Raw genomic sequence first — 23,598 nt, forward strand, 5'->3', positions numbered from 1 at the left:
AGTTGGACTATAAAGAAAGCTGAGCGCAGAAGAATTGATGCTTTTGAACGGTGGTGTTGGAGAAGACTCTTGAGAATCCCTTGGACTGCAAGGAGATCCAACCAGTCCATCCTAAAGGAGATCAGTCCTGGGTGTTCATTGGAAGGACTGATGTTGAAGCTGAAACTCCAATACTTTGGCCACCTGATGTGAAGAGTTGACTCATTTGAAAAGACCCTGATGCTGGGAAAGATTGAGGGCTGGAGGAGAAGGGGATGACAGAGGATGAGATGGTTGGATGGCATCACTGACTCGATGGACGTGGGCTTGGGTGGACTCCAGGAGTTGGTGATGGACAGGGAGGCCTGGCATGCTGTGGTGCATGGGGTCGCAAAGAGTTGGACACGACTGAGCGACTGAATTGAGCTGAACTGACTACTTGCTGTTTTTTAAAAAATATTTATTTTTATTTATTTATTTGACTTTGCCAGGTCTTAATTGTAGCATGTGAGATCTAGTTCCCTGACCAGGGATCAAAACCCTGCCCCCTGCATTGGGAGCATGGTGTCTTGGCCACTGTACCACCAGGGAAGTCCCTGCTGTTTATTTTATATTTATTTTAGACTATGGAAATGATGTTGGGCTTCCTTGGTGGTTCAGGTGGTAAAGAATCTACCTGCAGTGCAGGAGACCTGGGTTTGATCCCTGGGTTGGGAAGGTCTCCTGGAAAAGGAAATGGCTACTCACTTCAGTATTTTTGCCTGGAGAATTCCATGGACAGAGGAGCCTGGTGGGCCACAGTCCATAGGGTTACAAAGAGTTGGACTTGACTGAGTGACTAACACTTTTACACTTTACATGGAAATGATGTTAGACAAAAAGCAAATTTGAGTGATTTTCTTATTCGAGTTTAAAATGGGTCAGAAAGCATCAGAGACGACTCACAATATCAGCAATGCATTTGGCTCAGGAACTGCTAACAAATATACAGTGCAGTGGTGGTTCAAGAAGTTTTGCAAAGGAGACGAGAGCCCTGAAGACTGAGGAGTGTAGTGGCCAGCCATCAGAAGTTGACAGTGACCAACTGAGAGCGTCACTGAAGCTGATCCTCTTACAACTACCTGAGAGTTGCCAAAGAATTCAGTGTTGACTAGTCTATGATTGCTCGACATTTGAAGCAAATTGAAAAGGTGAAAAAGCTTAGTAAGTGGGTGCCTCCTGAGCTGACCGAAAATTAAAAAAATCATTTTGAAGTGTCATCTTCTTTTACTCTATGCAACAGCAACAAACCGTTTCTTGTTTGGATAGTGATGTGCAGTGAAAAGTGGATTTTGTACAACAACCAGTGACGACCAGCTCAGTGATTGGACCAAGAGGAGGCTCCAAAGCGTTTCCCAAAGCCAAACTTGCATCAAAAAAGGTCATGGTCACTATCTGGTGGTCCAAATCCACTACAGCTTTCTGTATCCTAGTGAAACCATTACATCTGAGAAGTATGCTCAGTAAATCGATGAGATGCACCAAAAACTGCAATGCCTGCAGCCGGCATTGGTCAACAGAATGGGCCCACTTCTCCATGGCAACACCCCACCACACGTCACACAACCAATACTTCACAAGTTGAATGAATCGGGCTACAAAGTTTTGCCTCATCCACCATATTCTCCTGACCTCTCGCCTACTGACTACCACTTCTTCAATCATCTTGACAACTTTTTGCAGGGAAAATGCTTCTACAACCAGCAGGATGCAAAAATTGCTTTCCTGGAGTTCGTTGAACCCTGAAGCATGGATTTTTATGCCCCAGGGATAAAGTTACTTGTTGTTGGCAAAAATGTGTTGATTTTAATGGTTCCTATTTTAATTTTAAAAAAAGATGTGTTTGAGCCTAGTTATAATGATTTAAAAATCACAGTCTGAAACCACAGTTAGGTTGGCACCCACCTAATAGATGTTAATAGTCCTCCTCAAATTAGCAAAGGTAGCAAAATTACCCCCAGTTGAGAACCCCTAAGGGTATGTGATTCTCTGAGAAGCAAGGGCTCTTATGCCTTCTTGTCCTTCTTACAGTTATAAGTGTGCTTGGTTAGCTTAAAAAAACAAACAAAAAAAAGCTTCAGGAGTGCTGGAGGTATATTCAAGACACCTACCAGTATCATGTGAAGAGAACTAGAAATGATGTAATAGTACTACTAGGGAAGGACCTACTGTAAGCCCCCTTTTAAAGTTTACTGTTACTTATTTCACTCTTCTTATTTTTTTTCCCCTTATTCTTTGTTATTCTTTTATTTTGAGCTGATTTACTGAAAACCCTAATAGTAAGCCATTCCTCTCATATACCAGACACCCTAGCCAGGAGCTCAGCTTAGCTTCCAGCAGAGTTAAGCCTCATGAGTTCTAGCTTTTGGGTTAAGAGATGCAGAACTAAGAGCAAAGTGGCAGCTGCTTCCTTGTCAAAGGTCACAGTCCTCTTGAGGCCTAAGCAGGTCCCTAAATGGAAAGGAGACACTTAGAGCCTCCTTAACCCTGAGGTTGTGTGTGTATGTGTGTTATTCGCTCAGTCATGTCCGACTCTGTGTGACACCAAGAACTATAGCCCACCAGGCTCCTCTGTCTATGGAATTCTCCAGGCAAGAATACTGGAGTGGGTTGCCATTCCCTTCTCCAGAACCCTGAGGCTATAGAGACCTTACCTGTGGAGTCATATTCACTGCCAAAATAATAATTACTCAAGAAATAGGTCCTGTTTCTAGAAAGTACAGAATGTATCTGTTAGAAGTGAATAGAAAAATAGGATGGAGTGTTTAGCAGTTCCTTATATTAGAAATGTCTCTAGGTCTAATTCTAAACTTCTGCTTTAGGCAGGTATTTGAGATGGATATTCTAAGTAAATAACTTTGCTGAATTCCAAGTAACTTTGGTTTTTGTTTACAGTTATTTATGTTGTATAGGCTTATATGCACACATCCACATATCTATATATACTTTGCTGTCCTTTCCAAAGGCTCGTGAAAACTTTAGTGGCTGATGCTCCCCTGACTGCAGTGGATTTCATGCCTGATGGAGCCACTTTGGCTATTGGATCCTCCCGTGGGAAAATATATCAATATGATTTAAGGATGCTGAAATCACCAATTAAAACCATCAGTGCACATAAGACATCTGTGCAATGTATAGCATTTCAGTACTCCACTGTTCTTTCTAAGGTAAGATAGTTTCAGCATTTTTTGATTGTACTAAATAAATCTAGATCAGAGTATAGAGGTCATACTTTTGCTTCAGAATCATTCATATCAAAACATTTTTAATAATTTTAGTACAAATCCTTTTGATACTTAGTTTTAAAACTTTTATTCATTTATTTTTTTGTACTTTTCACAATTCTCTCTCTTTAAAACTATAAAAGGCTTTTATGGTTCAGAGGGATACTCTCACGTCCATCAGTGAGCTTAAGATTTCTAAGGGAAAAAAATATTTTTTAAATGAATAGGGAATTTATAAAATATTAATGTATAGTATGGAGCATTAGAAACCTGAGCTTTTTACATATTCCATTACATTTCAGTCAGGTTTGAATAAGGGCTGTTCAAATAAGCCCACAGCTGTGAACAAACGCACTGCTAATGTGAGCGCTGGCGGAGGAGGAGCCCAGAATCCTGGAGTGGTCAGAGAGGCAGCTACCACATCCATCGCCACAGTTCCGCCACAGCCCACGGCAGCCGCTGTGGGGAAGGGAGCAGTTGCTCCTCAGGACAAAGCAGGTAACTGTTGTTTATATATAGTATTTGGAGTTCCCATCCTGTTTCCTCCCCAAATGAATGTCATTATCACTTTTCTCAAGAACCTAGAATTTCAGTTCACTTGAGGACTTGGGTAAAATTATTAGTAGATAATGAGAATTGAAAAAGTGATAAGTTCTACTTTAGCTCTAACTTTTTAAAAAAATTCATGAAAGATTCTTCACTTATTCTGTTTAGCTGAACTTCTGTTTTAAGAAATATTATCTTAAAAGTAGAATAATGCCCAATCAGAAGTACTGCTATGGACTAGATGACTTTTCATAGATTCTTTAGCTGAATCAATAGAGAATATGAAACTTTGATGGTTTCATTATGATTTGATCTCTTAGTTTAAAAAAAAAAGCTATTAATGGCTCTTTTACTTCATATTTCAAAATGGAAAGTAAATCAGGTGGTGAAATGAATATATTTAAGTGCTGAATAGTGCCTGGCACATATTAAGCAGTAAATTTGTCATTTGTTAAATAAAAGGGAATGAAAATGTTGTAATTTTTAAATAATTTCTATTCTGATAATCTTATCAGTTCTTAAATAAGAGTTCATTTAGACTATGTAAAGGTATAATGTGATGATAAGCTTCCCCATACTTGTAGAAAATACTCTTCACCTACATTAAATAATTCCCTAAATTCCTGAAAGCCTTTTTGTTTTTATTTTAAGAAATTATGCTGTACTGTCAACTTTCAACATATTTTTTAAAATCTGCATGATATACCAGTATGTCGCCAAAGTACTCTTATCAGAATTGAAAGTACTCATGTCTTTTTTGATTTTCAGGATAAGTACTTAACTTGAACACAAATGCTTGTTGTTGTTTTTTAGTTTCCTATAAAAAAATTTACTATTTCCAAGTATAAGCAAAACTTTAATTTGTTAGTCTTAATAGTGTAGAATAGTTTTTTTAAACAAATAGTAAGTATATTCACTATAAATTATCTGTGAATATCTGTATCATCCTTACATAAAAATCATTATAAATTATATAAAAATAATAGGTTTCTTATTTAAGAACTTGCAGGAATGAATACTATTGCTGTCTCTTTAAAAGAATAAATGTTGCATTAACTATATTATGAGAACTGGCATTTTTCAAAATTACTATTTTATTCATAATTTTCAAAAATTAAACAAAATAAAGATTCTATCATTTATTGCAAGCTTGCTGAAGTCTCAGTGTCTTTCATTTAATTTTTCATAAGGAAGGTTATATGTAACAATGGCAACACTAATTAGATGTTCTAGACTTAGGTCTACAGGGCCATTATTTAATGATAATTCTTGGCTGATTAGCAGTTTCTGGCAAAATGAATGCTTACTGTGTACTCCCAAAGAGTTAGAACTTTGTGTTTATTAATTTTATTTTGAAATAATCACAGACTTACAGAAAAGTTTGAATAACACTGCAAAGAACTCTTGGGCTCTGGTATGTCCTTCAGCAGATTCACCATTTTGTAAACTCTGCCACATTTGCTTCATCATCTTCCCTCTCTCAGCTCACACACACAGATATACATTTTTCTCCCCCCTCTGAAGCATTGAGAATATATTAGGTTTCGGTCTTAGAACTGGCACCTTCCTACCTGGATGATGCTAGGCAGTTTTCTTTTTTGGGGGCAGTTTTCTTAACCACTTGTTGGAGTCTCATTTTTCTCTTCCATAGATAATATTTAACATTTAGAGTTATTGTGAAAATTGGAGAAAATGTATCAAAAGTGCCTGGTGGATGTAGGCACCCAATAAATTATAATGTTGTTAATATTGTCATTACAATCATTATTGTTACTATTACTTTAAGCATCATGTAAAATAAATTTAAAAATTGAAACAGTTCATATGGCTTTCTACTGAAGGCATCCTAATTTAGTTATTGAAAACAACCTCTGCAGGCTTTTTGCTAGTGCTCTTTTTCTGTAGGAAACAGCCATTTAAGAAGTGAAAAATTAGACTTTCACACTATTTTCAAATGATACCAAGCTTCTGTTTCATAAAGTTCCAGAGGCTAGAGTTAGTCATTCAAATATGTTAAGGACCTAGAAAAAAGAGAGGAAATTTCCTCCGTTTAACCATTTGTACACTTGGTATAAACACCCTTTTGTGATGGTGATAAAAATGTTTGGTCATATTTTAACTTTCTATGAGTGTACTATTGGTTAGGTTTATTTCATTAGCCAGGCTTGGACATTTTTTAATATTTTGAACAGAGCAAATCTTTGTTTTTATCCCAGGATTTTTCAGGTTTCATTTGGGACCAAGATGGCAAATAAAACACCTTTAAAAACAAAGGACAGAAATATGCTGCTGATTCAAGTGCCAAGGTTTCATCAAAGTTCTTGATTCTCTAGAACTCAATCCTTGACCCAGAAATGAGCAAGAGGTTACTGAGCCTGCAGAATTCCTCTTAAAACGTCCCTGCCCTAAAGTCATATTGAGAGAGAAAGCACACTCTCTGCATAGCTGCGTGTCTCTATTATTAGTCTACTGTGCTGTTCTTTATGAGTTTGGTATTCTGGTTTCCTTCCTGTCTGGAAGCTGTCCTAAGATTAGTGAAGGCCTTTAAGGTCAGTAATGCTAAGAGCAATGTTAGGTTCCCACTGTTAGTGAAGAAAAAGATAAAGAAGGGAAAAGAAGAGATCATTCACTGTAAGTTGGGAAAGGGAATCAACATCATTTGAATACTGCTGTGTGTTTGGTGCTGTACTTTATGCCTTGGAGACATTTTTTAATCATTGTAGATGATCCTGAGTCACTAACAAAAGTAAGCTGTGCTCAGTATACTTTGTATAAGAAAACTACATAAAATATTTAGAAAAGTGCTATCAAAATAGATTTAAAAAGTGGTGTTACATAAATAAGTTAGTTGCTTTTGAGGAGCCCTTCATTCCATGAAAATGATGGTTAACTGAGCTGTTGTTTAGTTTTAGTGTTGCCAATGATATAGGTAAGACAGTTTTTAGTTCCTAGCTTCTCATGATAAACTTATTTCAATATAATAACTTATTTTTATATCCAATTTCTATAAGGTCTGCCTCGAAGCATAAACACCGATACTTTATCAAAGGAAGCAGAGAGTGGGAAAAACCAGGATTTCTCCAACTTTGATGATTCTGGAAAAAGTAGTTTAGGTGACATGTTCTCACCTGTCAGAGATGGTAAGTCTGTTCAGATCAGAGGATCATGTTCTCTTGCTCTGGGGGCCATAATGTTTTTATTCTGGCTATAAGATGTGGATAATAGCTTCAGTCTCATGCTATTCATGACAGTTGCTGATTTTCTCAGTCCCTGAGGTGTTATCTTTCCCTTTGCCCTGAGATTTCAAATGCCATCTTTCTAAAATATATGCTAATAGTTTTCACATGGGAACCAAACAAATCGCTCTTAAGTTAGCCTTTTTCATTTCCACTGAAGTTTCTTCCAGGACATTCTGCCTCCACAGACATTCTTTTACTTGTATTTATTTCTAAGAAAGTCTGCCCCAAATCTTGGACATTTTGATAGGCAGAAAATATCTTCCTAACATAAAAAAAATGTTTCTTTGATTATTAGGAACTGGTATTAAGGGTTTTCATGGAGAAATATGGCTGGGGGTTAGATTGCCTCATCTTTTACACTAACTGTATGAAAGTACCCCCAACACACACACACACACACACTCTTACTCACTCTCCATAGCTAGTAGGTGTTCACACACACACATACATACTCACCCACTCACTCCCTCTCTCCTCTCCCCACATCACTAGTAAGCATTGCCATTAAAAAGAAATAAGCCTAAAAAATGAAACAAAAAAACGTTTGCCAGTTTTTAAACAGGAACATTATGTATCATTGTTGTTTACTTTCTATGAACTAGGCACATGGTTTGGCTGTACTTTTTTTGGTGCTAATGTTCATACTGTTTTCTTTAATGGGATAGTCTCACTACTAACAACAGTTTTATCAACAGTATGGGGTAAATTTCTAGAGGATAATTTGGCACACATAAATATTCATACTTTTCGTCCTGTTAATTCCATTTCTATAAATTTACCTTAGAAGATATTCAGAGAAACCCTCAGAGATTTGTGTTTACGGTTTATTTATAATAATGAAAAACAGAAGTGAATCTAAATGTCAGCAGCATCAGTGTGTTTAATTTATTATGTCCACTCATGATCTTGAAGAGGAACTAAAAAGCCTCTTGATGAAAGTGAAAGAGGAGAGTGAAAAAGTTGGCTTAAAGCTCAACATTCAGAAAACAAAGATCATGGCATCTGCTCCCATCACTTCATGGGAAATAGATGGGGAAACAGTGTGAAACAGTGTCAGACTTTATTTATCTGGGCTCCAAAATCACTACAGGTGGTGACTGCAGCCATGAAATTAAAAGACGCTTACTCCTTGGAAGGAAAGTTATGACCAACCTGGATAGCATACTGAAAAGCAGAGACATTACTTTGCCAACAAAGGTCCGTCTAGTCAAGGCTATGGTTTTTCCAGTGGTCATGTATGGATGTGAGAGTTGGACTGTGAAGAAAGCTGAGCACCAAAGAATTGATGCTTTTGAACTGTGGTGTTGAAGTAGACTCTTGAGAGTCCCTTGGACTGCACGGAGATCCAAGAGTCCATTCTGAAGGAGATCAGTCCTGGGATTTCTTTGGAAGGAAAGATGCTAAAGGTGAAACTCCAGTACTTTGGCCACCTCATGTGAAGAGTTGACTCATTGGAAAAGACTCTGATGCTGGGAGGGATTGGGGGCAGGAGGAGAAGGGACGACAGAGGATGAGATGGCTGGATGGTATCACCGACTCAATGGACATGAGTTTGGGTGAATACGGGAGTTGGTGATGGACAGGGAGGCCTGGCGTGCTGCAATTCATGGGGTCGCAAAGAGTCGGACACGACTGAGCAACTGAACTGAACTGAACTGAACTCATGATCTTATAAAATTTAATTTTTTACTTTAAAATTGTCTTTCAAAATTTTCTTCAAGTGTCTTCTGCCTTACCCTGGCTTGAAAATGACTCCTTAAATTGCCCAAATTCCTACTTCTATCTAATAAAAGAGGAAGGATTCCTTTATTTCAAAATGACGAGAGGTCATACTACATAGTTGAGGGGTTCAGTTCAGTTCAATTGCTGAGTCGTGACTGACTCTTTGCGACCCCATGAATTGCAGCACGCCAGGCCTCCCTGTCCATCACCAACTCCTGGAGTTCACTCACACTCACGTCCGTCAAGTCAGTGATGCCATCCAGCCATCTCATCCTATTTCGTCCCCTTTTCCTCCTACCCCCAATTCCTCCCAGCATCAGAGTCTTTTCCAAGGAGTCAACTCTTCGCATGAGGTAGCCAAAGTATTGGAGTTTCAGCTTTAGCATCATTCCTTCCAAAGAAATCCCAGGGCTGATCTCCTTCAGAATGGACTGGTTGGATCTCCGTGCAGTCCAAGGGACTCTCAAGAGTCTTCTCCAATACCACAGTTCAAAAGCATCAATTCTTTGGCGCTCAGCCTTCTTCACAGTCCAACTCTCACATCCATACATGACTACAAGAAAAACCATAGCCTTGATTAGACGGACCTTCGTTGGCAAAGTAATGTCTCTAGTTTTGAATATGCTATCTAGGTTGGTCATAACTTTCCTTCCAAGGAGTAAGTGTCTTTTAATTTCATGGCTACAGTCACCATTTGCAGTGATTTTGGAGCCCCCCAAAATAAAGTCTGATACTGTTTCCACTGTTTCCCCATCTATTTCCCATGAAGTGATGGGACCAGATGCCATGATCTTCGTTTTCTGAATGTTGAGCTTTAAGCCAATTTTTTCACTCTCCTCCTTCACATTCATCAAGAGGCTTTTGAGTTCCTCTTCACTTTCTGCCATAAGGGTGGTGTCATCTGCATATCTGAGGTTATTGATATTTCTCCCGGCAATCTTGATTCCAGTTTGTGTTTCTTCCAGTCCAGCGTTTCTCATGATGTACTCTGCATAGAAGTTAAATAAGCAGGGTGACAGTATACAGCCTTGACGTACTCCTTTTCCTATTTGGAACCAGTCTGTTGTTCCATGTCCAGTTCTAATGTTGCTTCCTGACCTGCAGATTTCTCAAGAGGCAGGTCAGGTGTTCTGGTATTCCCATCTCTTTCAGAATTTTCCACAGTCTGGTGTGATCCACACAGTCAAAGGCTTTGGCATAATCAATAAAGCATAAATAGATGTTTTTCTGGAACTCTCTTGCTTTTTCCATGATCCAGCGGATGTTGGCAATTTGATCTCTGGTTCCTCTGCCTTTTCTAAAACCAGCTTGAACATCAGGAAGTTTACGGTTCACGTATTGCTGAAGCCTGGCTTGGAGAATTTTGAGCATTACTTTACTAGCATGTGAGATGAGTGCAATTGTGTGGTAGTTTGAGCATTCTTTGGCATTGCCTTTCTTTGGGATTGGAATGAAAGCTGACCTTTTCCAGTTGTGTGGCCACTGCGGAGTTTTCCAAATTTGCTGGCATATTGAGTGCAGCACTTTCACAGCATCATCTTTCAGGATTTGAAATAGCTCCACTGGAATTCCATCACCTCCACTAGCTTTGTTCATAGTGATGCTTTCTAAGGCCCACTTCACTTCACATTCCAGGATGTCTGGCTTTAGGTCAGTGATCACACCATCGTGATTATCTGGGTCATGAAGATCTTTTTTGTACAGTTCTTCTGTGTATTCTTGCCACCTCTTCTTAATATCTTCTGCTTCTCTTAGGTCCATACCATTTCTGTCCTTTATCAAGCCCATCTTTGCATGAAATGTTTCCTTGGTATCTCTAATTTTCTTGAAGAGATCCCTAGTCTTTCCCATTCTGTTGTTTTCCTCTATTTCTTTGCATTGATTGCTGAGGAAGGCTTTCTTATCTCTTCTTGCTGTTCTTTGGAACTCTGCATTCAGATGCTTATATCTTTCCTTATCTCCTTTGCTTTTCACTTTTCTCCTTTTCACAGCTATTTGTAAGGGCTCCCCAGACAGCCATTTTGCTTTTTTGCATTTCTTTTCCATGGGGATGGTCTTGATCCCTGTCTCCTGTACAATGTCACGAACCTCATTCCATAGTTCTTCAGGCACTCTCTCTATCAGATCTAGGCCCTTAAATCTATTTCTCACTTCCACTGTATAATCATAAGGGATTTGATTTAGATCATACCTGAATGGTCTAGTGGTTTTCCCTACTTTCTTCAATTTAAGTCTGGATTTGGTAATAAGGAGTTCATGATCGGAGCCACAGTCAGCTCCTGGTCTTGTCTTTGTTGACTGTATAGAACTTCTCCATCTTTGGCTGCAAAGAATATAATCAATCTGATTTCAGTGTTGACCATCTGGTGATGTCCATTTGTAGAGTCTTCTCTTGTGTTGTTGGAAGAGGGTGTTTACTATGACCAGTGCATTTTCTTGGCAAAACTCTATTAGTCTTTGCCCTGCTTCATTGCTTATTACATGGCCAAACTTGCCTGTTACTCCAGGTGTTTCTTGACTTCCTACTTTTGCATTCCAGTCCCCTATAATGAAAAGGACATCTTTTTTTGGGTGGTAGTTCTAAAAGGTCTTGTAGGTCTTCATAGAACTGTTCAACTTCAGCTTCTTCAGCGTTACTGCTTGGGGCATAGACTTGGATTACTGTGATATTGAATGGTCTGCCTTGGAAACAAACAGAGATCATTCTGTCATTTTTGAGATTGCATCCAAGTACTACATTTCAGACTCTTTTGTTGACCATGATGGCTACTCCATTTCTTCTGAGGGATTCCTGCCCGCAGTAGTAGATATAATGGTCATCTGAGTTAAATTCACCCATGGAAAGAGATGGGCAAAGATAGAAGTGGCTTGGGCTGGAGATCAGAAAGGTTTTGGAGTTTAGTACCCAATTGGGGAGCTTTGTTTATGAGAATCGCTGGAGTAATTTTTAATTTGAATTTAATTTTCTAATTAAAGGGGCTTTTTAGAAGTGTTTGAGTTATAAATAAAATCTTATTTAATGGTGTTTGATGGTAAAGTACAGGATATAAACTCCCTTTTAATTGCTTTTGCTGTTTAAAGAAGATATGATTAGAATTTGAGCCATATGCCCTTCCATTTATTAGAGTTTGATATTAATAAGAAAAAATGTGGATACTAAATATAGTACTGGTTTCACTGTCAAGAGGTTTGAATTTTAATCTCTAAGAGTCAATACTACTTAGGTAAAAGGCTTAATCTTTTTTCCTCAATTTCTTCATTTTTTAAATAATACTTTTGCTTTTATTAGGAAAAAATGAATAACTTCTAAAAATGTGTGTTGTATGATTACTAGATGTAATACACACATGCAGACAGAGATATGAATGAATGGAGATATGGATGAGAGTCCTACTCATGTGATAATCATGTATGATAATTCATTGACCATTTGAATTTCTGGTGAATTTTTAAATGACCTTTCCCCATTTTTATGTTAATCTATTAAAATTGAGATAAGCAGTTTTTGGTTGTTACTTGATAAATGAATAATGAAATATTCTTAAACATACTCTGTCATTGAAAAGATATTGATAAAACCTTATATTTTTAATTAACATTGTGTTGTTTGCAAAATATTTTTACATTATTTCAGTTGATCCTTAAAACAGTTTTCTGAGGTGGTCGGGACATTATCCTCATTATATAGATACAGAAACTGAAGCATAATTGTATTAAAGTCTTGTCCAAGGTCACAAAACTGTTAAGTGGTACAGGTAGACCTGGATGACAGGTCTTTGGAACCTTCTCCAGTGCTTTTTCTAGTATACCTTGTTGTCTCATTAAATGACTCTATATCATAGAATTATCTTTTCATATTTGCTACTATGCATGAAGGTAAAAGAGTGAAAAGAGAATTTTTAGGAGTACTAGCTTTACCTTCATTTAGATTTTTCTTCGTAAAATCATTAGTCTCTGAACTCTTTAGGGAACGGATAGGAAACCTCAATTGTTGTGGCTTCTTTTATTTTTTAAATTTTATTTTCTAATTTTATTATAGATGCTGTAGTTAGCAAAGGAGGTGATGAGTCCATCGGCAAAGGAGATGGTAAGAACCGTTGAGAAGTATTTTTTATCAATGTTAAAAGTGATTTTGTGTTATCTACGTCTGTGTAACAAATTACCCCAACATTTTGAAGCTTAAAAGAATATTTATATCATATAATTGTGGATTAAGAATCCAAGCATGGCTTAGCTGGATGCCTTTGGCATCAGGTATCTCATGATGCTTTAACTAGGGTGTCAACAGGACTACAGTCATCTCAGGGTATGACTGGGCAAGGATCTGCTTCCAAATTCATTCATGTGGCTGTTGGTTAAAGATACCAGTCCTTACTCATGTGGGCAGCTGACAGCATAGCAGCTGACTTCACTCAGAGCTGTTGTGAGATGGAGAGAGCACTCAGGATGGACGCTAAAGGACTTCCCTAGTGGTCCAGTGGTTAAGAATCTGCCTGCCAATGCAGGGGACAAAGGTTTGATCCCTGGTCCAAGAAGATTGCACATACCGCAGAGCATCTAAGCCCGTGCACCACAACTCCTGAAGCCCATGCCTTAGGGCCTATCTGTACGCCTCAACACGAGAAGCCACTGTGGTGAGAAGCACGTGTGCAGTAATGAAGACCCAGCACAGCCCAAAGTAGATAAATAAAATATTTTTTTAAAGATGGAAGCCACAGTATGTTTGAAGTGAGGTCCACTACTTTTGCTATGTGCTCTTTTTTGGAAGCAAGTTCCTAGGTCCAACCCACATTCTAAGGGAGGTGATTATATGAGGCTGTGGATCCTTGGGAGGAGGCAGGGATCTTGAGGAGCCATCTTAGAGACTGTTTACCAAGATCCACCACAGATACATACCAAATTGACAGTTTTATCAAACATTTTTATTGACTAAAACAGTCATCATGCTTTGCAGTTTTTGGCATATCTTCACATACAGTTTCTCTTTTATACCTCAACATTTAGGGCAGTGGATATCATCATTCATACTTATAGATCACTTAAACAGTCACAAACAGTTTTACAACTCTTACCCCAAAAACTCAAATGAAGTAAGGGGTAGAGCTGACAAGTGAACTTGTCTTCTGAATCCAGATCCCATGTCTTCCTACTATATTAACGTATCTATTATGTTAAGTGCTTTTCTTAAATATGCAAGACTGGGGGACAGTCCATGTAAGTGCTGGCTTTTTTCTTCTTTTTCAGGCCTTGACTTTCTACCACAGTTGAACTCAGTGTTTCCTCCAAGAAAAAATCCAGTAGTTTCAAGCACTTCAGTATTGCATTCTAGTCCTCTTAATGTCTTTATGGGGTCTCCTGGGAAAGAAGAAAATGAAAATCATGATCTGACAGCTGAATCTAAGAAAATGTATCTGGGAAAACAGGAATCTAAAGACTCCTTCAAGCAGGTATCTGCCTGTAAATGATATTGAACTCACTGCGTGTGTTTATTACTAGCAAGTATAATGCATCTCATCACTAGAAAGCAGGCAGCTGCCACTGGATATGTCCTAATTATTGACAGTGCTGTGCACTTACTAGGTGGAAAATATTCTTAAGTCTTGATGTCACATGCTAAAAACTGAAGAACACTTTTGAAATCTGTCTTTGGATATGTTGGAGGTAACAGCAGGTATAATCTTACACTGTTTTTCCCCTAAGACAAGATACTTGATTTAACTGTCTGTAAGAATATTTTATCCCTGAATTCTTTTAGAATGTATTTCCATTGCAGCACAAAGCACCAAGTTGGTGCTTTTACCCTAAGTCTTAGAGCAAATTGACGGTGCTGAGAATGTGATTCATCATATTACCTTCTGCTGTAATCTAGTAGGATCTGTTGTTTAGTATGTCTATTTTCATATTTATCTTTTAGAATGGTATTGAAAAGATATTTAAGAAATATGAAAATCCTTTGACTTATTTTTCAAATATTCCTGACTAGTTATCACATGAGAGTTTGGGGATTTATTTTTTATTTACTTTTTGGCCTGTGATTGCCATCTTAAATGATATTCAACAGCAGATTCTTAGTAAATAAGCTTTTCCTTGTCATCATCAAAATCATCAAAATTGTTTTTGATTAGTAAAGTTAATTATTTTGCCATGGCCCTAGCAACATTTTCTTTTCTCCTTCAAGATTCCTTTCTGTTCTTCCTTTTTCTGACCCTATTTACTGGGGAAAAATAGAGAAAAGTAGATACAAATTATATGGGTAATATGGATAAAACCAGAATTTTTTAACTTTTGTATTGGGGTATAGCTAATTAACAGTGTTGTGATAGTTTTAGGTGAACAGCTGTGCATATACGTGTATCCATTCTCGCCCAAACTCCCCTCCCATCCAGGCTGCCACATAACATTGAACAGAGTTCCATGTGCTTTACAGTAGGTCCTTTGGATAAAACCAGAATTTATATATTAATTATTTATTTTAAATGTGAAGTTTGCAAAGTTGATCTCCGGTGCTGAAACTGGAAATCTAAATGCCTCTCCATCATCTAACCAAACAAGAAGCCCTGAGAAATTTGAAAAGCCAGAAAAAGAAATTGAAGCCCAGTTAATAAATGAACCTCCAGGCAATGGATCCTCAACTCCAAGTAAGAACATAAACTTCTGATGTTTGAGTGTTAAGTTGAAAACTCCCATTATTTAACTTGTAAAGGATAAGTTGACAGTGATCACAGATGAAAAAGTTACAGGAATTTAAAATTTGTGACCCTAGTGCGTGACTCTCTTACTGCTACTGCTAAGTCACTTTAGTCGTGTCTGACTCTGTGCAACCCCATATATGGTAGCTCACCAGGCTCCCCCGTCCCTGGGATTCTCCAGGCAAGAACACTGGAGTGGGTTGCCATTTCCTTCTCCAATGCGTGAAGATGAAAAGTGAAAGTGAAGTCGCTCAGTCGTGTCCGACTCTAGCGACCCCATGGACTGACTGCATGCAGCCTACCAGGCTCCTCCGTCCATGGGATTTTCTAGGCAAAAGTACTGGAGTGGGGTGCCATTGCCTTCTCTGGACTCTCTTACTAGAAGACAATAAAACGAAAGGTTAAATTCAACCACATTAATTTGGTATTCTTTGGGTATGAATTTCATTTTCAATCCAATATGTAAGTGTCTTGTCTACTGTGGTACAGATAGGAATATAATATAGGGTCATTAACTACCTGAAAATGTCTTTTTCTTTTTCCATATTAAAGTTCTGTCTATATAGAGTTCATGGCAGAGACCCTAAAAACTTGGTCACATTTAAAGCAATATTAGGTTTAGCGATAGGAGTTATCTATACAAAAGAACTCTTTGTATAGAAGGAGCTCTTTTATATAGATACCTGTATTTTGAGGTTTCTGTGGATATATTGCATTAGCTTAAACTCTAGGGCTTTGCCTGAGAACTACTTTACTCCTATGTCCCTTCTGTTTGTTTCTAATAGTCTTGGTTTATCCAGCAGCTCGTCACATTCATTTTTTGTAAGAGATAATGGTTCAGCGATCCTTTAAGACTTAATTCCTCTGTCAGATGTTATTACATTAGACAGTTGGCAATTTATATATATATATGAATGACTTATAGAAATGACATCATAGAAAGTTTCTAAGACTTGTGTTCCAGACAGTGAATTTTTCTAAATGTCATGGGAGCGCTGGTTTTTTTTTTTGGTGGGGAGGGGGTGTTGCCAGTTTTTCATGCTTTCTCATGCTGAATCATATTTGATGTCTCTTAGTCCAAGCTGACTATTAATATTTTCTCAAATTTTTATTTCAGATCCAAAGATAGCATCCTCTGTCACTGCTGGAGTTGCTGGTTCACTATCAGAAAAAATCGTTGATACCATTGGAAATAGTCGGCCAAATGCACCGTTGTCATCTGTTCAGATCCGTTTTATTCAGAACATGATACAGGAAACTCTGGATGACTTTAGGTAATTGGGAAATTACTCTTTCTATCTAGACTTTGACTAGCTTTTATTGTTAGGTGTAAAACCGTACCTATGAGTAATGGTGGTGGTGACTACTTTAGCCTAGGTTCTAGAATCTGTAAAAACGTAGAAGACATGATGAGTTTTGTGACTCTTTAAGTGCCGAGTTTATTTTCTATCAGCTAGGGAAAGGCACGTTTCCCTGGGGCAGTTAACAGAGGACTTGAGAGTGTGGCAGCTAGCTGCCACTGTGAATTTTTTTATCATTAAAATGTGGACAGATTCTGATAGACTCAAATGGGATTCCTACAGTATTTATAGACTGCCTGTTAACTATGCTATGTGCAGTAATATGGTAGAGAAAGACATTTTTAAAGGAATTCTGAATATTTTCAAATAGAATGTGTCAGAATATACCTGGTGGCTCAGACGGTAAAGAATCTGACCCCAGCACAGGAGACCCAGGTTCGATCCCTGGATCAGGAAGAACCCCTGGAGAAGGGAATGGCTACCCACTCCAGTGTTCTTGCCTAGAGAATTTCATGGCCAGAGGAGCCTGGTGGGCTACAGTTGATGGGATCGCAGAGAGTTGGACTCAACTGAGCAACTAACACACACAGAGAACATTAACACAGAATTTTAAAAAGTTCTTGCTTGGATCTGTCCTTGTCTTCTCATTCTGAATTTTGAACATTGTAAGAATGTTCTAGAATGTTAGTCTTTTACGTGTCTTCTCAATATATTTTGAAAGCTCTTTTCAATTATCAGAATCTTTTTACGTTTTTTTTTCCCTTTCTGACCTTTACTTACTTAGTACTCTTGCTCAGATTTGGGATATCACGAGCAAGAATGTTGGAGAAGATGTGCAGTTTTTGTTGTTACATGTTTCTTTTTAATGTTAAAAATGTTTTGAAAAAAAATTAAATGTTAAATATATTTCTAAAGAAAAATAATCAATTTGACTTTTTAAATTAATTAATTAATTAATTTAAATGGGAGGATAATTACTTTACACTATCATGGTAGTTTTTGCCATACATGATTCCTGGAGAAGGAAATGGCAACCCAGTCTAGTACTCTTGCCTAGAGAATTCCGTGGACAGAGGAGCCTGGTGGGCTGCTGTCCGTGGGGTCACACAGAGTCAGACACAACTGAAGCGACTTAGCATAGATGCATACATTGGAGACAACCCACTCCAGTATTCTTGCCTGGAGAATCCCAGGGATCCCAGGGGCTGCCTCGTGGACTGCCGTCTATGGGGTCACACAGAGTCAGACATAACTGAAGTGACAGCAGCAGCAGCAGCAACATGAATCAGCCACGGGTGCACATGTGTCCCCCCATCCTGAACCCTCCTCCCACCTTCCTCCCTACTCCGTCCCTCTGGGTTGTCCCAGATCACTGGCTTTGAGTACCCTGCTTCATGCATCAAACTTGCACTGGTCATCTATTTTACATATGGTACTATACATGTTTCAATGGTTTTCTCTCAAATCATCCCATCCTCGCCTTCTCCCACATAGTCCAAAAGTCTGTTCTTTATATCTGTGTCTCTTTTGCTATCTTGCATATAGGGTCATCGTTACAGTCTTTCTAAATTCCACATATATGTGTTAATATACTGTATTGGTTTTTCTCTTTCTTCACTCTGTATAATAGGCTCCAGTTTCATCCACCTCATCAGAATGGACTTAAATGTGTTCCTTTTTATAGCTGAGTAATATTCCATTGTGTATATATACCACAGCTTCCTTATCCTTTCATCTGCTGATGGACATCTAGGTTGCTTCCATGTCCAGGCTATTGTAAACAGTGCTGCGATGAACATCGGGGTACATGTGTCTCTTTCAATTCTGGTTTCCTCGTTGTGTATGCCTAGCAGTGGGATTGCTGGGTCGTATGGCAGTTCTGTTTCCAGTTTTTTTAAGGAAATCTCCACATTGTTCCCCATAGTGGCTGTACTAATTTGCATTCCCACCAACAGTGTAAGAGGGTTCCCTTTTCTCCACACCCTCTCCAATATTTATTGTTTGTAGACTTTGATAGCAGCCATTCTGACCGGCGTGAGATGATACCTCATTGTGGTTTTGATTTGCATTTCTGTGATAATGAATGATGTTGAGCATCTTTTCATGTGTTTATTAGCCATCTGTACGTCTTCTTTGGAGAAATGTCTATTTAGTTCTTTTGCCCACTTTTTGATTGGGTTGTTCATTTTCTTGTATCATTTTAACATTTATAATGTGCCTCATATGTATTGGTACTGAGGATACAAAAACAGGTGATCTGCCCACAAAGACATTATAGTTTAATTAAGACAGGTATAGTGTGTCCTGCTGTGATGTGTGTTTCTTTGATGTGAAGTAACTCATTTGTAAATAGGGCAGCGATGATAGTATGATGAGGAAGTTTTCTTGGTTTGTGTAACAGCTGTCAAAACAAAGAACATGAACACAGGTAAAGGCTGCAAGCCACCTGTCTATGTCCATCTCTTTCTCTTCCCTTCCTCTTAACTTGATTTGGCTATGTGCTGTGTGTTAGGAAGTGCTTATTTTGTGATTTTTTTCCTCATCTTTGGGCATTTTATTTTTGCCTTCATGCTTGAGAGCCCCAGTCCTTTCTCTTATCTTCTTTCCCCTTTTATCAAGTAACCCTCACTTTTTTTTAGGGTAAAATCTTTGATTATTCAATATTTAAGCTGTGCTAGTATTTTTACTAGGATTTAATTGTTTCTGTTAGCACTCTGGTTGCAAAGTTTGTATAGATTTTGAGTGATCTTCCAGAGTTCTTTTCCTTTAAATTGTGTTCTTTTCTTTTCTTTTTTTTTTTCAGTGTTATGGTAAGAATACTTGCTATGAGATCTACTCTCTTGGAACTTCAAGTGTATAGCATAATGGTATTGTTAACTGTAGACACAGTGTTGCACAGCAGGCCTCTTGAACTTACTCATTTTGTGAAACTGAAATTTTCTGTTCCTCAATTAGCATCTCCCTGTTTCCCCTTCTCCCCAGCCCCAACACCCATCATCCTGTTCCTTGCTTCCATGAGTTTTATTCGATATCTCATGACTATTTTATTAGACATCTCATGCACACGGGATTATGCAGTATTTGTGTTTCTGTGTTTGGCTTATTTCACTTAGCATTGTGTCCTCCAGGTTCATGCGTGTTGTCACATGTCACAATTTCTTTCTGTTTTAAGGCTGAATAATATTCTGTTATATGCACATACCACATTTAAAAAAATCTGGTCCTATTATTTTCCATACATAGTTTTTAAAAATATGAGCTATTTCAGGAATGTGTCTGTGGGGAAAAAAATAGCAGAATTGTCTGGATACAGCTGTAATATAATGTGGAACAAAACAGTTGTTGAAAACACAGAAAGGGAGCAGTTACATTGGGGCAAATTTAGAAAGAAATCACTGTCCTGCCTTCAGCTTTCAGCTTGCGTTGTGTGCCTGTACCTAGGGAGTGAGGGCGGCTAGGGGCCCCTCTCCACTCTGCTTCCCCTCCGCCACCCATAGGCAGCCTCTGCTTAGAAACCCGGTGAGGACCCGGAATGACTCAGAGGATTTCTGTAAATTCAGCTGCTCTTACTTCAGCCTTTAGTAGGTCTTGCCAGCCAGACCTTACTTAGAACAAGCTACAGATGGGGCTGTCTGCTAGCTGTTCCCCCTCAGCCTGGAGGCCGCCTTTTCCGTGAGGGCCTTCATGCTTCAGGGGTTCTCCTCTGCTGTCCTAAGTCTTCACCAGGCTCTGTGCATCTGTGCCCCAGGGGCACTCTCTCTGAGCCCTCCTGCTTTGCCCCTAATTTTTACAGAGCATTCAGTGAAGGCCTATGGTGAAAAGTTGTTGAGTGAATGGAGACTTTACATTTGGCTGGGATTTCCTTGGGATTCTAAGCTTGTGGCAGTCTTCACTTGGCCTTTAAAGATCTAGAGAAGTTTCATCTAGTTCTCTTTACCCTGTCAGTGGCAGCTTTCTTTACACACTGCTCTTGTCAAGGATGAAAACAATTGTGGGTCTCTCTTCTTCTGGAGGGACTCACCATTTTCTGGATTTAAATTCACTTAGATTTCTTTGTACTCAAAGTTGAATTTATTTTGAAATGTATGATTTTATAGGTTATCTGGCTGCTGCTCATTATTAGAGTTGGAGACCTTACATCCTAAGCAGAAGCCTGCAGGTTTACTTCTGTTGTCTTTCAAGATTTAAGTTTCCTCTAGCAAGCAAATCACTTCCTGGGTTTTTAGTTTGTTTCTGGTTTTTTGTCTTGGTGGGTTCTGAGCTTTAAACCTCCAATTCTAAAGCATCACAAGGCCTCCAAGATCCTTTCCTCCTCTTTAGCGGCCACTTTATGTTTGGTTTCCTGCCATCTAACTTCAGTACAGGCACAGCTTAGGAGTCAAAGATGTCTTGAGGGGAGACTGCACAGTTTCAGGTTTATTTTCTACTGATACCCCCTTCCCAGAAACCTTGCAGCTCTGGCTGCCTTGGGAGTTCTGAATTCTAATACTCCCCAACCCAGTGAGACTGTCTCAGACTCTGGGCCACTGCTTTCCTCCCCGTCTCTTTTCCCCGTACTGTGGAATCAGCTCATCCCCCAGAGGTGAACAGAGGTAGTTGTGAAGCTTACCTAGTAGATCCCCTTGTTTATAAGACTGTAAAGCTACCAGCCCTGGTTACCTTAGTGGTTCTATGATGCCTTCACTTCTTGTTTTTGTTACTTTGTGTTTTCAATACAGCATTTGTCATAGTTAAAAACAGAAGAGAAACTTTTTAAAAAGTACTTGTAATTGTTGCGATAGAAAAAATAAGATTCTTGGGAGGATATCTAAGGATGGTAAAGATCTGTATAGAAAAACATTTAAAAATGTATTCAGTTCAGTTCAGTTCAGTTCAGTTGCTCAGTCATGTCCGACTCTTTGCGACCCCATGAATTGCAGCACGCCAGGTCTCCCTGTCCATCACCAACTCCCTGAGTTCACTCAGACTCACGTCCGTCAAGTCAGTGATGCCATTCAGCCATCTTATCCTCTGTCATCCCTGTCTCCTCTTGCCCCCAATCCCTCCCAGCATCAGAGTCTTTTCCAGTGAGTCAACTCTTCGCATGAGGTGGCCAAAGTACTGGAATTTCAGCTTTAGCATCAGTCCTTCCAAAGAACACCCAGGGCTGATCTCCTTTAGAATGGACTGGTTGGATCTCCTTGCAGTCCAAGGGACTCTCAGGAGTCTTCTCCAACACCACAGTTCAAAAGCATCAATTCTTTGGTGCTCAGCTTTCTTCACAGTCCAACTCTCACATCCATACATGACCACTGGAAAAACCATACCTTGACTAGACAGACCTTTGTTGGCAAAGTAATGTCTCTGCTTTTGAATATGCTATCTAGGTTGGTCATAACTTCCCTTCCAAGGAGTAAGCTTCTTTTAATTTCATGGCTGCAGTCACCATCTGCAGTGATTTTGGAGCCCAGAAAAATAAAATCTGACACTGTTTCCACTGTTTCCCTATCTATTTCCCATGAAGTGATGGGAGCAGATGCCATGATCTTTGTTTTCTGAATGTTGAGCTTTAAGCCAACTTTTTCACTCTCCTGTTTCACTTTCATCAAGAGGCTTTTTAGTTCCTCTTCACTTTCTGCCATAAGGGTGGTGTCATCAGAATACCTGAGGTTATTGATATTTCTCCCGGCAATCTTGATTCCAGTTTGTGCTTCTTCCAGCCCAGCGTTTCTCATAATGTACTCTGCATATAAGTTAAATAAGCAGGGTGACAATATACAGCCTTGACGTACTCCTTTTCCTATTTGGAACCAGTCTGTTGTTCCATATCCAGTTCTAACTGTTGCTTCCTGTCCTGCATATAGGTTTCTCAAGAGGCAGGTCAGGTGGTCTGGTATTCCCATCTCTTTCAGACTTTTCCACAGTCTGTTGTGATCCACACAGTCAAAGGCTTTGGCATAGTCAATAAAGCATAAATAGACGTTTTTCTGGAACTCTCTTGCTTTTTCGATGATCCAGCAGATGTTGGCAATTTTATCTCTAGTTCCTCTGCCTTTTCTAAAACCAGCTTGAACATCAGGAAGTTCACGGTTCACGTATTGCTGAAGCCTGGCTTGGAGAATTTTGAGCATTACTTTACTAACATGTGAGATGAGTGCAATTGTGCAGTAGTTTGAGCATTCTTTGGCATTGCCTTTCTTTGGGATTGGAATGAAAGCTGACCTTTTCCAGTGTGTGGCCACTGTGGAGTTTTCCAAATTTGCTGGCATATTGAGTGCAGCACTTTCACAGCATCATCTTTCAGGATTTGAAATAGCTCCACTGGAATGCCATCACCTCCACTAGCTTTGTTTGTAGAGAGGCTTTCTAAGGCCCACTTCACTTCACCTTCCAGGATGTCTGGCTCTAGATGAGTGATCATACCATTGTGATTATCTTGGTCATGAAGATCTTTATTGTACAATTCTTCTGTGTATTCTTGCCACATCTTCTTAATATCTTCTGCTTCTGTTAGGTTCATACCATTTCTGTCCTTTATCAAGCCCATCTTTGTATGAAATGTTCCCTTGGTATCTCTAATTTTCTTGAAGAGATCTCTAGTCTTTCCCATTCTGTTGTTTTCCTCTATTTCTTCACATTGACTGCTGAGGAAGGCTTTTATCTCTTCTTGCTATTCTTTGGAAGTCTGCATTCAGATGCTTATATCTTTCCTTATCTCCTTTGCTTTTCACTTTTCTCCTTTTCACAGCTATTTGTAAGGGCTCCCCAGACAGCCTTTTTGCTTTTTTGCATTTCTTTTCCATGGGGATGGTCTTGATCCCTGTCTCCTGTACAGTGTCACGAACCTCATTCCATAATTCATCAGGCACTCTGTCTATCA

The 23,598-nt window shown here is 38.9% G+C and overlaps 1 protein-coding gene across 1 annotated transcript in view; it reads left to right on the top strand.

The window, feature by feature from the left end:
* Positions 1-23,598, top strand: part of NEDD1 (neural precursor cell expressed, developmentally down-regulated 1) — a 52,253-nt gene that overhangs the window by 23,924 nt on the left and 4,731 nt on the right. The window contains exons 7-13 of the mRNA XM_010836304.1: positions 2,984-3,185; positions 3,545-3,740; positions 6,800-6,928; positions 12,789-12,836; positions 13,994-14,196; positions 15,234-15,387; positions 16,556-16,712. Of these exons, the coding sequence (XP_010834606.1) occupies positions 2,984-3,185; positions 3,545-3,740; positions 6,800-6,928; positions 12,789-12,836; positions 13,994-14,196; positions 15,234-15,387; positions 16,556-16,712 (1,089 nt within the window). The remainder of the gene's footprint in view (positions 1-2,983; positions 3,186-3,544; positions 3,741-6,799; positions 6,929-12,788; positions 12,837-13,993; positions 14,197-15,233; positions 15,388-16,555; positions 16,713-23,598) is intronic.

This window comes from Bison bison, unplaced genomic scaffold, assembly GCF_000754665.1.
Source record: "Bison bison bison isolate TAMUID 2011002044 unplaced genomic scaffold, Bison_UMD1.0 scf7180017864062, whole genome shotgun sequence".
Lineage (NCBI taxonomy): Eukaryota > Metazoa > Chordata > Mammalia > Artiodactyla > Bovidae > Bison > Bison bison.